Source organism: Varanus komodoensis, unplaced genomic scaffold (assembly GCF_004798865.1).
Source record: "Varanus komodoensis strain SLA01 unplaced genomic scaffold, ASM479886v1 scaffold10, whole genome shotgun sequence".
Lineage (NCBI taxonomy): Eukaryota > Metazoa > Chordata > Lepidosauria > Squamata > Varanidae > Varanus > Varanus komodoensis.
In genome coordinates, this window is record NW_025335269.1 from 1380591 (window position 1) to 1394036 (window position 13446).

A 13446-nucleotide genomic window follows, 5' to 3' on the forward strand; every position below is an offset into this window, starting at 1 on the left:
TTAGATGAGGCTGGGGACTTAGGGGCACAGATTAGAGTCACCCCCCTTGAAGTCGAGGGGCTCCTCAGGGCATTGGACATTACAAAGGCACCAGGCCCTGACGGGTTACACCCGAGAATACTTAGCGAGTTGGCAGGGATTCTCTCACGCCCACTGCCTTCATTTTTGAGACCTTGTGGAGAACAGGTGAAGTTCTAGAGGACTGGAGGGTGGCATCAGTGATCCCAATTTTCAAAAAGGGTAGTAGAAAGGACATGGAGAATTATAGACCGGTTAGCCTTACGTCCATTGTAGGAAAAACAATGGAAAGGCTCATAAGAGAGAGAGATCTAGTGATGCTAGATAGGGAAGGGAGGCTGACAGCCACACAACACGGCTTCTGCAATAACAGGTCCTGCCAGACAAACCTTGTGGAATTCTATGACAAGGTTTTGAGATGGCTAGATGGAGGGGATGCAGTGGATGTGGTATACCTGGATTTCAGCAAGGCCTTTAACAAAGTGCCCATGATATCCTGGTGGAGGAACTGAGTAGTTTTGGGATACACCAAAGCACTGTCCGGTGGATTAGGGCATGGTTGACTGACCGAAAGCAGAAGGTAACCATTAGCGGGGAATCATCGGGATGGCGGCCAGTAACAAGCGGGGTCCCCCAGGGCTCTGTCCTGGGGCCGATCCTTTTTAATCTTTTCATTAACGACATGGAAGAAGGGGTGAACAGTCTGCTGATCAAATTCGCAGACGACACTAAAACTGGAGCAGTGGCCACAACTGAGGAGCAGGTACTCCAGTTCCAAAAGGATCTGGACAGACTATGGAAGTGGGCAGGAGACAACAGGATGGCGTTCAATGTGGATAAGTGCAAGGTCTTGCACTTGGGGCATAGGAATAGCTGTCATAAGTACAGTTCAGGGGACAAGTGCCTGGAGAGCAGCACTTGTGAAAGGGACCCCAGGGTGCTGGTTGACTACAGGCTGAACATGAGTCAGCAGTGTGATGCGGTGGTCAAGAGGGTGAATGCCACCCTTGGTTCCATAGCCAGAAGTGTGGCTTCTAGATCAAGTGAGGTATTACTACCACCCTACACGACTCTGCTGCGCCCGCAATTGGAGTATTGTGTTCAGTTTTGGGCCCCTCATTACAGAAAGGATATAGCCAGGTTGGAGTCAGTGCAGCGTAGGGCCACAAAGTTGGTGGCCAGTTTGCAGGGGATGCTGTATGAGGCGAGACTGAGGGAACTGGGTCTCTTCAGCCTGGAGAAGAGGAGACTCAGAGGGGATATGTTGACGACATACAGGTATGTGAGGGGATGTCACATGGAGATGGGTAGAGACCTGTTCTTCCCTGCAAAAGTAGGCAGGACGCGCTCCAATGGAGCAAAGCTCAGGGAGCCAAGGTTCCATTTGGATGCCAGGAAGCACTTCCTGACAGTCAGGACCCTGAGGGTGTGGAATGGGCTTCCACAAGAGGTCATTGAGGCCCCATTGGTGCGGGTGTTCAAGGATAGACTGGACGTCCACGTGGTGGGCATGTCGTGAGTGGAGCCGGCTGGTGCCGGAGGTCAGACTAGATGGCCCGGGAGGCCCCTTCTGACTCGCTCTGTTTCTTTGTTTCTGTGTAACTGCCATATCGCCTAGATCAGGAATTGCTTTGCTCTCCTCTGCCTATGTATACTGCATTCTCTTTCTTTCATTCCCCCCACCCTTCTATCCAGAACAAACTTGTCTTTGCTACTCTCTCTTCGATTGACCCATTTTCACACACTTTCAGAAGAAAAAACTTTACACACAAACACACACATTTATTTATTCCTGCTTTCTTATCCACCCTTACCCGAGTTGCCCATGCTCTCTGTACGTCTTTCTCCTTCCTTCTTTCCATCTTCTTCCTATCTTTGCAATGGCATTGTCAGCAGCCTTTAGGAAGTTGTGCTGCTTGTGATAGTGAGTTGCCCCCATTCAGTGGCCACTCCCTCTTCCTTCTTTGCCGGGGAGAGGGACATATCTTGGAGACCCGTGCGCACGTCTAGACCTTCACAAAATGCATCCAGAAACACCAGACTGATCAGTTCAAGGCCAAACATTGAAAGAAACCCTGTAAGTAGGAGACTTCTTCAGGAAAGGACGGGACCATCCTTTCATCCCTGCAGCAAGAAATCCCCCAACTGAGCCATGACAGGTGTGTTCACTGGGTGACCACTTGTTGAGAAAGGCAGCAAAACTCTGAAAAAAGATGGCTGTTGCCACCACTGCATCCAAACACTGGAAGAGGCACATGTGACACTTGTGCCCATCAAGTTTCCATCACCTGCCAGCCTCTCCTGTTACCTGGAGCAGAGGGAGATCACTGCTACCATGCCAGGAGAGGACTGGGATCCTGGCCTACCATGCCAATAATCTGCCACCCACCCCAGACCTCTGTGCCCAGGGGATCGTGTTCCCAGGAGCCCACCCCAGTACCACCCATCACCTCCAGGATGCTCCCCAGGCACCCCCGTAAGACCAAGGACAGAACCCTTGGAAAGTGACTTTAGAGCAAAGCACCATGCCTCACTAGCCTTAATGCCATGCTAAGAGGCCAGAGGACACGAGGATCAATCCTGCGCTCCCCTTATTGAGTGGGAGTGTGCTTCTGACTGATCCACAGCATCCTTTCCCTCTGGAGATGGGCCCAGCTATTTGGATGAGGACAATCACAATCCTCAGTACCAAGTCAGTACCAAGTCTCAGTATTGATATGACTGATACCAAGGTACCAACGCCAAACCTTGCCAACACCAAGGTTGCACATGCCACCTTCGTCCTTTGGCACCAGAAAGACACAAAGGCAGGCCGTCTGCCAGCTGCCATCCCTCTGTGTCTGGCCAAAACTACTTCTCTGCCACCAGTCAACTCCAGGCTGTGCTGCCAAACCATCTCCAGACCTTGGTATGGAGCTGCTGCCAGGCTTTGATGACCTGTCGACGCTGGTCCTCGTACCAGATCCAACACCAGGCATCAGTACTGGATCAACACTGAGCCTTGGTACTGGACAGATGTTGCTTCCTGGCACTGTTGATATCTTGGCACAGACAATTGTGAAGCCCATTTCTATCTTCCACCCTGGACTACATTGCATAGTGATTTCACTGTCCCCAGAGGCAGCTCTGTTCATCCAGGATCCAGCATCCCTTTTGTAGGAGAGGGGGCTCTTTTCTGATCAGGTGCTCAAGATAGCCTCGGACCTGGGACTAGAGATCAAGCAACAACAGGACCAGGATGCACTGGGTTCTGAGGACTCAACACCAGTAGCCATCCCTTTCCTGTGCTTTAGGCAATTATGTAAACAGTCCTGGAGGTCTCCTGCTGCCTCCCTCCGTACATCAAGGAAGGAGGAGTTGACATACTGGGTGCTGGGTAAGGGCTTCCTGTTCCTTTTCTAGCACCCAAAACTGAACTCTCATCATCAAGTTGGCACAGGGGACATTATACAGTGGGAGCATTCGACCCCAGTTGAACACAAGAGGCACTGATTGGATAGTCAGACAAGGGACATCTATGCAGACTTGTCTCTGCCTTGAACTATGAAGCCACCATGGCCAGATACCAACTTTTATTATGGGACAAGATTGGTACCATGAGTGAGTGTCTCCCAGATTTGCTCAGATTTGTCCCACTCCCTTCACATGGAAGTCTTCAAGCTGACAAGATACCAAATCGTTGCAGCCAGGCACCATATGGACTGTGACCCCAAGGCCATGATGGGTGTGGTGGCCATACACAGAAGTGCCTGGCTTTGCTCAGCTGGCCTCTCACAGGAGGTGCTTTCCTGCATTGAAGACCTTTCCTTCAATGCGGAGGTTCTCTTCAGTGTGCACACAGATGATAGGATGGACTCCATCCAAAAAGTGAGGCCCACAGACCCAAGGATGGGGTTTCAGCAATCCCCTCTAGATCAAGTAGGGACCTCTTTCTCCCAACAACAGGGGAACCCTTACACAGACCACCCTCACGGTCTTCAGGTGGCCACTCAGCAGAAAAGGTGTGGCTTTCCAGCTTGCTTCAGGCAGGCACAGAAGCACCCAGAAGGGAACAAATGCTGGCAATGCCTTTCCCCTACCACCCCTTCTCCTCACACCAGCTTTGATCACTATGCAATTGAGGGCCCACACCACACAAGCACTGGCCACGTCTGCAACCTTCCATGCCAGGACCCCCTGCAAGATGTCTGCAGAGAGGCCACATTGTCCATGCTCTCCACATTCATCAGGCACTGCTGACTGGATGTCTGTGCGAGGCAGCATCCCGTCATCCTTCACAGGGTAAGCTAACTAATTGCCTGTAAGTGTGATGCACAGAGACCACAAAGAAGGAGGGCAGGCTGCTTACCTATAACGCTTGTTCTTCAGTGGTCATCTGTGAATTCACACAACCTGTGAATTCACACAATTCACACATGGCCCCAATTGCGGTTGTGCCCTCAACTATTGCCCTTACTTTCCAAGGACACTTTGGGTCAGACCAGTTTGGTGTTTCCTTCTCCTCCTCCCCTTGGTCCAGAAATCCATAGTGGTCTACTTAGGAACTGAGGGGATGGGTGGAACTCCTTCCCCATGCTTCCTGGGAACAGGAAGGGGAGAGGTTCCTGCCCAAAATGAAAGCTTAGCTATAGAAACTTTGCAACAATAGCCTCTGCATAGGAGCAAAGCCCATATGTCTGAATGCACAGGTGATCACTCCAAGAACAACAGTTACAGGTAAGCAATCTGTCTTTTTTCAAAAATAATTGTTGCATTTGCTATTTTGCTGTGAAATTGTGAAAATTACATATATTTAAAATATGAGTGAGTCATAGCAAAAGAAGATGCCATGGGTTATCCAGTCTTTTCTCTGCTGCCAAGTTTTGAAAGGGGCACCTGGTTAAGCAAGCAGCAGAATTTGTTGCAAAGCAGGAATAATAAGAACTTCCTCCTTATAGCATTTTGGGCAGTTGTGTGTAAGAAGAGAGGTGGAAAATTTGCTCCATGAAGATCACCTCCCCCACTTGCTCCTGAAGTTGTAAAAGGATTGATCCACCTTATAGCATTTGGCTGGGGGACATTTAGGCTTGACCTCATATAGCCCTGGGCTACAGACAAGTATGCAAAACAGTGAAAGTTAGCCCTACTTCCCAATAATTGCTGTGGCAGTGTACAAAGATTCTCTTCCTAGTTTTGTCCCTGGAGAAGGGTTTTGAAAGTCTCTCCTTGCTACTGCAGATCGTTCCCTGCCTTGGCCAGTATTGAAGAGGAATGATAGGAGTTGTAGGCCAAAACATCTGTGGGGACCCTGCTCTAGAGCCTTCAGTATCTCCCCTTTGAGTCCCATAATAGAAGCTGATTAAACCATCAGCCAATTTAGCCTAGCAGCCTGTTGAAATGGTAGCCAGCCAGATGCCACTGGTGAACTCACAACAGGACCTGAGTGCTGCTTCAGCCCCCCACTCACGTTCCCCAGCAGTTGGTACTTGGAGGCATACTATCTCTGGTACAGTTTATTTGTGTATTGTTGTTGTTGCTCAAGATACAGATAGAAGATTCTTCCCCCTGTGCTTCTTCCCCTTCTTTAAACAAGCATGGTGTTAGATTTCAGCTTGTGATACATCACTGCCCTAGTTGAAGCACCCTCCAGACTGGAGAGAACAGTTAAGGACCATCCACACCTTTGGAGAATGCAGTGCTCTTCTGGTCTTGAAACAAATACTGGATTTTCTTCAGTGTGGTTAAGAAAAATAAAAATCGAAGAGATTCAGGGGAAATATGGGATGATTATTCAGAGACAGTTTTATGCAAATACCTTGTAAAAAAAGAGTAAAGAATGGCAATTCCAGACTAAATGCCTAGTGTGGACAGCAATCCAAAAATTAGTACAAGTGCTCATTAAGCGTGATCTTTTCTGGGAGATCAGTGTGTTTTCTGAAGTGCAAAAGCCTTTAAAAGTTCTGCCACTTTTTTAAAACAAGGGTTTTCTTTTCCTAGCACTGGTTGGACCATTCAAAACCCATAAAGAAGCAAATAAAAAGTAAGTATGACCAATCTGTGTCATGAGTCTTTCATACTTTCAAACACAGATTCAAATCACTTACCAGCTGCTAACATATTTAAGGGGTTTAAAGCAAGAATGTATTGCATGTAACAGATTCATAAGCATTTTTCTCTCCTAATATTAATCAATTCAGTGCTTCTTTCTTGGAGAACTTGGTCTGATTATGAATATGCAGTGTTGTGCACTACCCAAGTGTACCTGATAAGCATTGAATTAGTAAAACTAACAATTACCTTCTTATAAGAACATCAGGAGCACTGTGCTAAGTTTCTTAGTTCTTAGAACCTACCTTCTGTTTTCCAAGAAAAACAAACTAGAAGTATTAAACACATGAAGAAATGTTCATGCCAAAGGCTTCAGCAACTTCACAAACCCCGCTTTTGCTATATAATTTTGATATTTTATGTTGGTTACAGCATGACCTTTAATTTTAACTTCTAAAAATATTTCTTCATATAGTTGGGCCACCATATATGTTTCAGTTTCGAATCAAATATTATTCATCAGAACCAAACAACCTCCATGAGGAATTCACAAGGTAGGAAGTAATTTTGTTAGCAACCCTAACATCTGAAATGGGGGTGGCATTGAAGAGAAATTGGTTTGTGCTTTTCTGTAGTTCCTTAATAGTGGTGTGCAGCTGTTGTGAGATTGGCTATGTTCAGGTATAGGAAGTTTTGCATTCTTAGCAGGGCACATGCCTCTACGTAAGGCATTGTTCTGACACACAGAATTTTGCACAATTGTTACAAAACTCACTTAATTGTGTGATCGTATTTTAGAGCATCGAGGCCTCACTTTCTCCTAAGTGTGGTAGCTTCTTCTTGACATCAATTTCTCTAGCCTAATTGTCATGTTAGACTCCATGTTTACTAAGCCTTTGAAGACACTGGTGCCCCCCCACAACCAACAATGTAGGACAGCCCATACCTTTGACATGGCTAGAGGATGCTGGATTATACTCTGTATCAAGAGTTTTACAAGGCAGCTGATATAATGGTTTCTTATGTATTTATAAGCAATTTGGTCCACGATGCAACAGTATTATCTATTGCAACAGTGTATTTTTTTTACTTTTATTTATGTATTTATTTCTATATTGCCTTTCAAGGTGAAGCCTTCTAAGGCTGCCTCTAGGAAAGAAAAACATTCAGAAGGCCTTCTTGACATTCCTACACATCTTTATGTGTAGTGAAAGATGGGGCTTAGTTGTGTTAGAGGTTGCTTTGAATGGCATTATGCTTTTCTAAATCTTCTTCCTAACAGTCTCCTGTTTGTGCCTTTGGGTCACAGTAGTCAGATGGTGGTATAATCGCCCTTCTTAAAAAGTTGCTGCTTTGGTACATTTTGCATGTGCCTGGGAGTGTAAAATGTTCTCCACTGATGGGTTTTTATCTGTATTCACCAAATATTCTATCTGTATTCCATTTGTATTCACCACCCCATTGTGATCTGGAGTCCAAACCATAAGAGAGGTATTTATAGTGGCATTTTTCAGTTAGGTCATGTTGCAAAAGGTGATATAGTAGCATCCTCTCTACCAGGTGTCCTTGTCCCTTGTTTATCCTTGCACGTTCTGTTACACTGAGAAGTTTCCTGGGTCCTCCCTTCTGATTTTCTGTAGAACTGTAAAATCCAGTATCCTCTAGCCCTGCGAAAGGTATGAAAATCTTGAGAGTTGTCCCAGTCACTCAACTTTCTCAGTGTTTTGCCCTGGTTTATCTCCTGTGGAAGAAGAAACTGGCATGAGTTGGTCATTCAGTAGTTTTTTTTTGAGTGAGACCTAGCTAGCCAAACTGAAACACAATTCAGGTGCTTTTCTGAGACCACATACTTCTGAGGCCACAATCACCATGCATTCACTTACAGGAAGAACCAGCAGGCGAGTAGGCAACATCAGCAGTGGGGATTGGGTCCACAGGGCAGGAGGAGTAGAAGCCTCCATCTGCTTACCTGCCAGCTGTCTAGAGAAGCAAATGGATGGTGTTGGGAGAAGGGAAGAGGGGAACATCAGAAGGCTTCTTGCCAAGGCATCTTCTGAATCTGCAGACTACATACTTACCCTCCAAGAGCAGCTACTGCTTTGCCATGCCATTTAGATAGTGGCATCTAACATTGAAAGTAAATCTGTCTTTCCAGTGTTAAATTAGTCTGCAAACAACAGACTAAAGCTGTTCCATTTTTATTTGTACCTTTTTCCCCCTTTGGGCCCCTGTGTTCCCCTGGCTGTTTTCTCTTCTTCAAGAATTTTTCCTTGTAAACTGTGTAAAATGGCTTTTCTTCTCTTTCCTCTGTTGGATTTCCATTCAGCATTACACTTGGCAATTTGGTGTGCTTATGTTTAGCTTTTAGCCGCCAGCAAAGAGGACACTATCATTCAGGATAATCTTACATCTTCATGATTCCCTCTAATATTTAAAGTAAGCAAAATGGGGCTCCTTAAAACTAAGATAACACTTTCTTCAAATCTTCCAATGTATTCAGAAATATATGGTTTTAAATGAAAAGAAATATTTTTAAATGGCCTGACAAATATAACTAAATCAGACTGTTTAAATGGCCAGCATATCCAAATAGTCATGTTCAATTTGCCAACATTGATTTATATTTTGCACCCAACACAGGAATGAAATATTCCTTGGTTTAAACTTAATGTACTCTGCAGGTTAGGTTAGGATCATCAGATCAGCCATTTTTGCTTCACATAAGTTTGACGACAAATGTATGTCCTGGTTCTTATTATGGTCAGTCTTTCTAGGGAGATATAAATCAGTCAGGCAATATGGCAGGGGTGCAGACTGCCAGGTCTACAGGCCCAGTCTGATTCTGAGATTGGAGATAGCAGCAGGTATTTATCAGGGAACTTAGCCTCTCGGTGCTCCCCTTGATGGCACCCAATGTGCTGGGAATGTGGGGCAGCTTCTCAAGTGCTGGCCAAGTTCCTTTCTCCATGCGGAAGAGGCGCAAAACTCAGAGGCTTTTTTCAGTGTGGAATAAGGAGTAGATGGTGGTGGGCCATCATAGTATCATCCAGCCCACAGAGGGTCTGGTGGGGGGGGGGGTCAATTTGGTGTTCCACTGAAAATAGTCTCTAGTGCCCTGAGGTCTATAGCAGGGGTTCCAAGCCTAACTTAAAGCGATCCTTTTGGCTTTAGTAGAAATGTATCTTGGTAAGTGATTTGAGAACTATTGCTAGAACCCTTTTTTAAAGTTCTGATCCAAAAAGATTATTGTATGTTATATAGAGCTATGAACTGTGGCTAATTTTTTGTTTATGTATTTGTCAGGTACCTGTTTGTATTACAGCTAAGGCAAGATATTCTTTCAGGAAAGTAAGTTCACCTTAATTGTTGTCATTGCTATAGTTGAGATACATTTTTGACCTGGGATTGCTGAATGTGAAGCACATTTATTGAAAGCATGAAACCAGTTAGATAGGTAACTCAGGTCCAAACTCTTAGTGCTCTGGTACTCTGTTCAGCAAGTAATACCATGCTCACTTAAGTCAATTCACTGAAAGTATTAAATTAACAAATACTGATATTATACTGATATAAAATGTTAGGAAAACTGCTTTGCATATTTGAGAAGATAGATTTATTTTAATAACCATAAATATGTATAGTATTGTGTAATAATAAGAGTAATATATTTTAATTAACCTTTCTATTAAAAAAGTTCTCGATGTTTCTTGCAAACTTGCTTAATATAATATAAAATCAAAGTGATTGCAAATAAAATTAGAAAGTGACAAAACCAAATACAAATGCTGGAAAGAGAATAGAGAAAAAGAGCAAGCATGGCCAATCGATTTTAATTATTAGTAACTAGGCAAAGAGGATAGATCTATTTTGACAGGTATGTAATACAATGGGGCAATTTTGCAGAGCAGTCCTGTGCATATTTACTTGGGTAAAAACCCTGGCTGTGTTCAGGGGTGTTTAATTCCTTGTAAATAAGTTTAAGATTACAGCTTCATGGTGCAATTGTATGCATGCATGTTCAGACAGAAGAGATTCCTACAACTCCCAGGATCAGCATAGATGGCAGGGGAGATGAAGGACTTTTTTCCATCTAAACATGTATAAGATTGCAACTTTTGTCAATGATCTGGTTGCATAACACAACATTCCCCCATGGGCAGTGAGCTGTGTTCTCTTGGTGGTACCAAATCTGCTTTTCTTAGGGTCTCTTCCACCCTCCTCCAGCAAGTCACCTTGATAACTCATGGATTAGTTTTATATGACACCTGGTTGTTTTGTTTTTTTGAGAGCTAGGTGCTCAGGAATGTGCAGAATTACTTTCCATCCATCTTTGTTATTTTCATGGGAACAGCATTTTGACAGCTAGCTGTGAGAACTCTGGGTTCCTTTAAAAGGAATTCTGATGAGACAGGTTTTATGAGTTTGTTTTTTGGACAGGGACATTATAGCCCTATGTTCTAGTCAATAACTGTTCATTGCCCTGTAAAAACCCCGATGGGGAGAGTGGCTTGAACTGCAAAATCTCCTAAGATGCTGGGAGGTGGGCTGAGGGGGAAGGGAGGGAGGTAGTTACCTATGGAGAGCCCAGTCATCTGCTGAATGCACTGTTCTTACAACAACCAAGCTATGGTGGCTTATTGCCAGGGTTAATTCATGCGATGAAAAATCTGTCTCTGTAGAGTCCCCAGGAAAAGATTTCTCTTGTCACTAGTTTCTGAATGGGAAACTTTTAATTGGGAAATGGTTAAACATGATGTGGAAAACCCTTTGACCAATTTGTCTTCTTCATGAAAATAAATGAATAGGCATGTTGTAATTATGACTAATAGGTATTTTTCTTGTAGATTTTAAAGGGCATGGAGTTCTTAATCATAGTCTGATATCACAGGTCTGCCAGTGACTACATTATTATGTATATAATTAAGGGAGTGTTAGAATTCCAATAATTGAAGGGTAATGTGAGTCTGCTCTGGGTCCCTCCACCCCCAATCCATAGATCAGCCAAGACAGAGACACCAAAAGGGCACAATGATTAGGGATCCAGAAATAGGTTTGATAGGTTGCCAATGGTGATTGAATCTTTTAGTCTGGTAAGGGCAGAATGGGAGAATGCAAGGGCTCATCCTTATAGTTGTGCTGAGCTTTGCAAGTATTCTGCCCTGCTTTTCACAAAGGTAGTAAATTTTTGTCTGGATTCTACTGCTTCCTACTGTGAGTAGGTGTTTGTGTGGTTGAATGATCCTCCACGGCCAAGATAAGCCAAATAATGTATGGACCCTTGACATTACTACTCCTGAATTCAGCTTGGATTGTGTAATGATCACAAGCATGCTTTGCATCCCAGAAATTGTCACTGGGTCTATGTTCTGAACGAGTCTTATGTTCTTAAGGGGATTGGACAGATTCCAAGGCTTTCACTGGGCACTAGTTATAATGACAAAATGCTACCTCCATAGTCAGGCCCCACATGCTTGTCATACCATTTGCTGAGGACAGCTGTGAAAGAAGGTTAATGCCCTCAAGCCTCATTGCAGTCAGTGGAATGTTGTCCTAGGTGGATCTTAAGTCTAAGCCAGCCTTGGGGCTCTTTTTAGGTACACCCTTTTTGAGCATGTCTATAGTTCTCTAATGTGCAGCAACAGGGCTTGGTGAATTGCATCTACTGACATGAAGATGAAGCTTATTCTATGTATGTGTGTAGATAGTCTTGTATGTATGATAACATTTAGAACTTTTTTATCCTATTCCTTACTTGAAAAAGATCTGGAACGTATTGCATACAACCAGTAGAACAAAACACTCCCTTCCCACAGGTTTATAATCTAAATTAAATGACATGGAAGGCTAAAGGGATGCAGACACTCTGGACAGAAGAAAGAAAATGCAGGCATGCATCTATTCCTAATGTCAAATACTGGTTCTTAGAAGGACTAATTAGAATGAAAACAGCTCTGGGACAGAAGTGGCCAGTTGATCACCAACAGACCAATCCAGAGGGGCTTTGCTTCTCATTATTACAACCTGATGCAAGTCTAAATACAGTCTAGCATAGAGTTAGTCTACAAACTAGCTAACTATACTACAAACTATAAAGTATTTTAATAGGTTTATGATTTTACTGTGTTTTGAATGATTTGGTAGTGGCTGCTTGAATGCCTTCTGTGGGTGTTGATACAAACATTTAATGAATGAATAAAATATAAAGTTCATTTAATAGAGTAAAGCAGTGCTTCATCTTTCACTGACTGATACATCTTTCTTTAAAGATTGAAATGCCCTTATGAAACAGCTGTGGAACTGGCAGCTTTGTGCCTCCAAGGTATGTCTGTCATCAACTTGGTCTGATCAAAATTTTGGCTGCACTTTTGTATGGGCTGGCTTTCAGAGCTTCTGAGATCACAGGAATGGCTGCAAACAGAGTAAGCACACTAATTGCTTGTATGCACAATAGGTGTGACACTGTGCATTGTGTTGTGATGGTGTAAGCAAGCACACCTCCTTTGTTTAGTCTAAGAACTGGCCCTAAGAGGAATGGGTAGTAGGCTCCATGGTCCTTGCTTTTTTCTAGGGTAGTTTACATCTTGCTGTGTTATGTCTCATTCAGCCACTCATACAGATTGGCCTCTTAGCATAAGCAACAGATGAATGTAAATAATAAAATCCTGTTTTTCTGAGCTAAGCTAGGCTTCAGACCAGTCCTGTATAGTATCCATGTTCCTGTGAAATACTTCTTTCACAAAAGTGGTAAATGGAGTTTGTTCTAATACTTAAGTTTATTCAATTAAAGTTTTGACTTACTTCCCTCATGTGTGATATCTAGAATTCTTCGTTGTGGCCTCTGTGAATCACACATATGGGGTGCTGCACCTGCGCAGTGCCTAAGGCCTGAAAGATTGCAAAGCTTAATTGTTTTTGGTGGGAAAACTCCGCTTCCCTCCCCACTACCGATATAAATGGAGTGGAGTACCCACCATTTTCCCAGTCCCTTGCGACCGCCGTTTGCTGTGGCTCGAGCCTTTATCTCTTCTTCAAAATTTGTCTATTTGCTCTTTCCTTGTTACTACTTGTATAACTCCAAGTTTATCCCTTCCTGTTTAAAGTTTTTCCCCCGTTTACTCCTTAATCTCTCCTATATAAAAAAAGTTATATTATCCTTCTTTCTTTCTACCTGTCTTCTTCTATTTCTTCTCTTCTCGATGGCACAGCATGCGGCTTTCTGCAAATGCTTGCAGTGTGGGTCTAAGATGGCTCCGACCAACCCACACGATCTGTGTCTCCTCTGCCTCGGAGAGGGACACAGGATCGACAAATGCAGCCATTGTCAGGCCTTTACTAAGCAGGCACATAAAAATAGTGAAAATCACCTGCGAAAACTGCTGTGGGACCAGGCCCTCATGCAGT

At 43.9% G+C, this 13446-nt stretch overlaps 1 protein-coding gene across 1 annotated transcript in view; it reads left to right on the forward strand.

Moving 5' to 3' along the window:
• Nucleotides 1-13446, forward strand: part of EPB41L4B (erythrocyte membrane protein band 4.1 like 4B) — a 119340-nt gene that overhangs the window by 86528 nt on the left and 19366 nt on the right. Inside the window, exons 3-6 of the mRNA XM_044452495.1 lie at nucleotides 5995-6037; nucleotides 6521-6599; nucleotides 9349-9393; nucleotides 12312-12364. Coding sequence (XP_044308430.1) covers nucleotides 5995-6037; nucleotides 6521-6599; nucleotides 9349-9393; nucleotides 12312-12364 — 220 coding nt within the window. The remainder of the gene's footprint in view (nucleotides 1-5994; nucleotides 6038-6520; nucleotides 6600-9348; nucleotides 9394-12311; nucleotides 12365-13446) is intronic.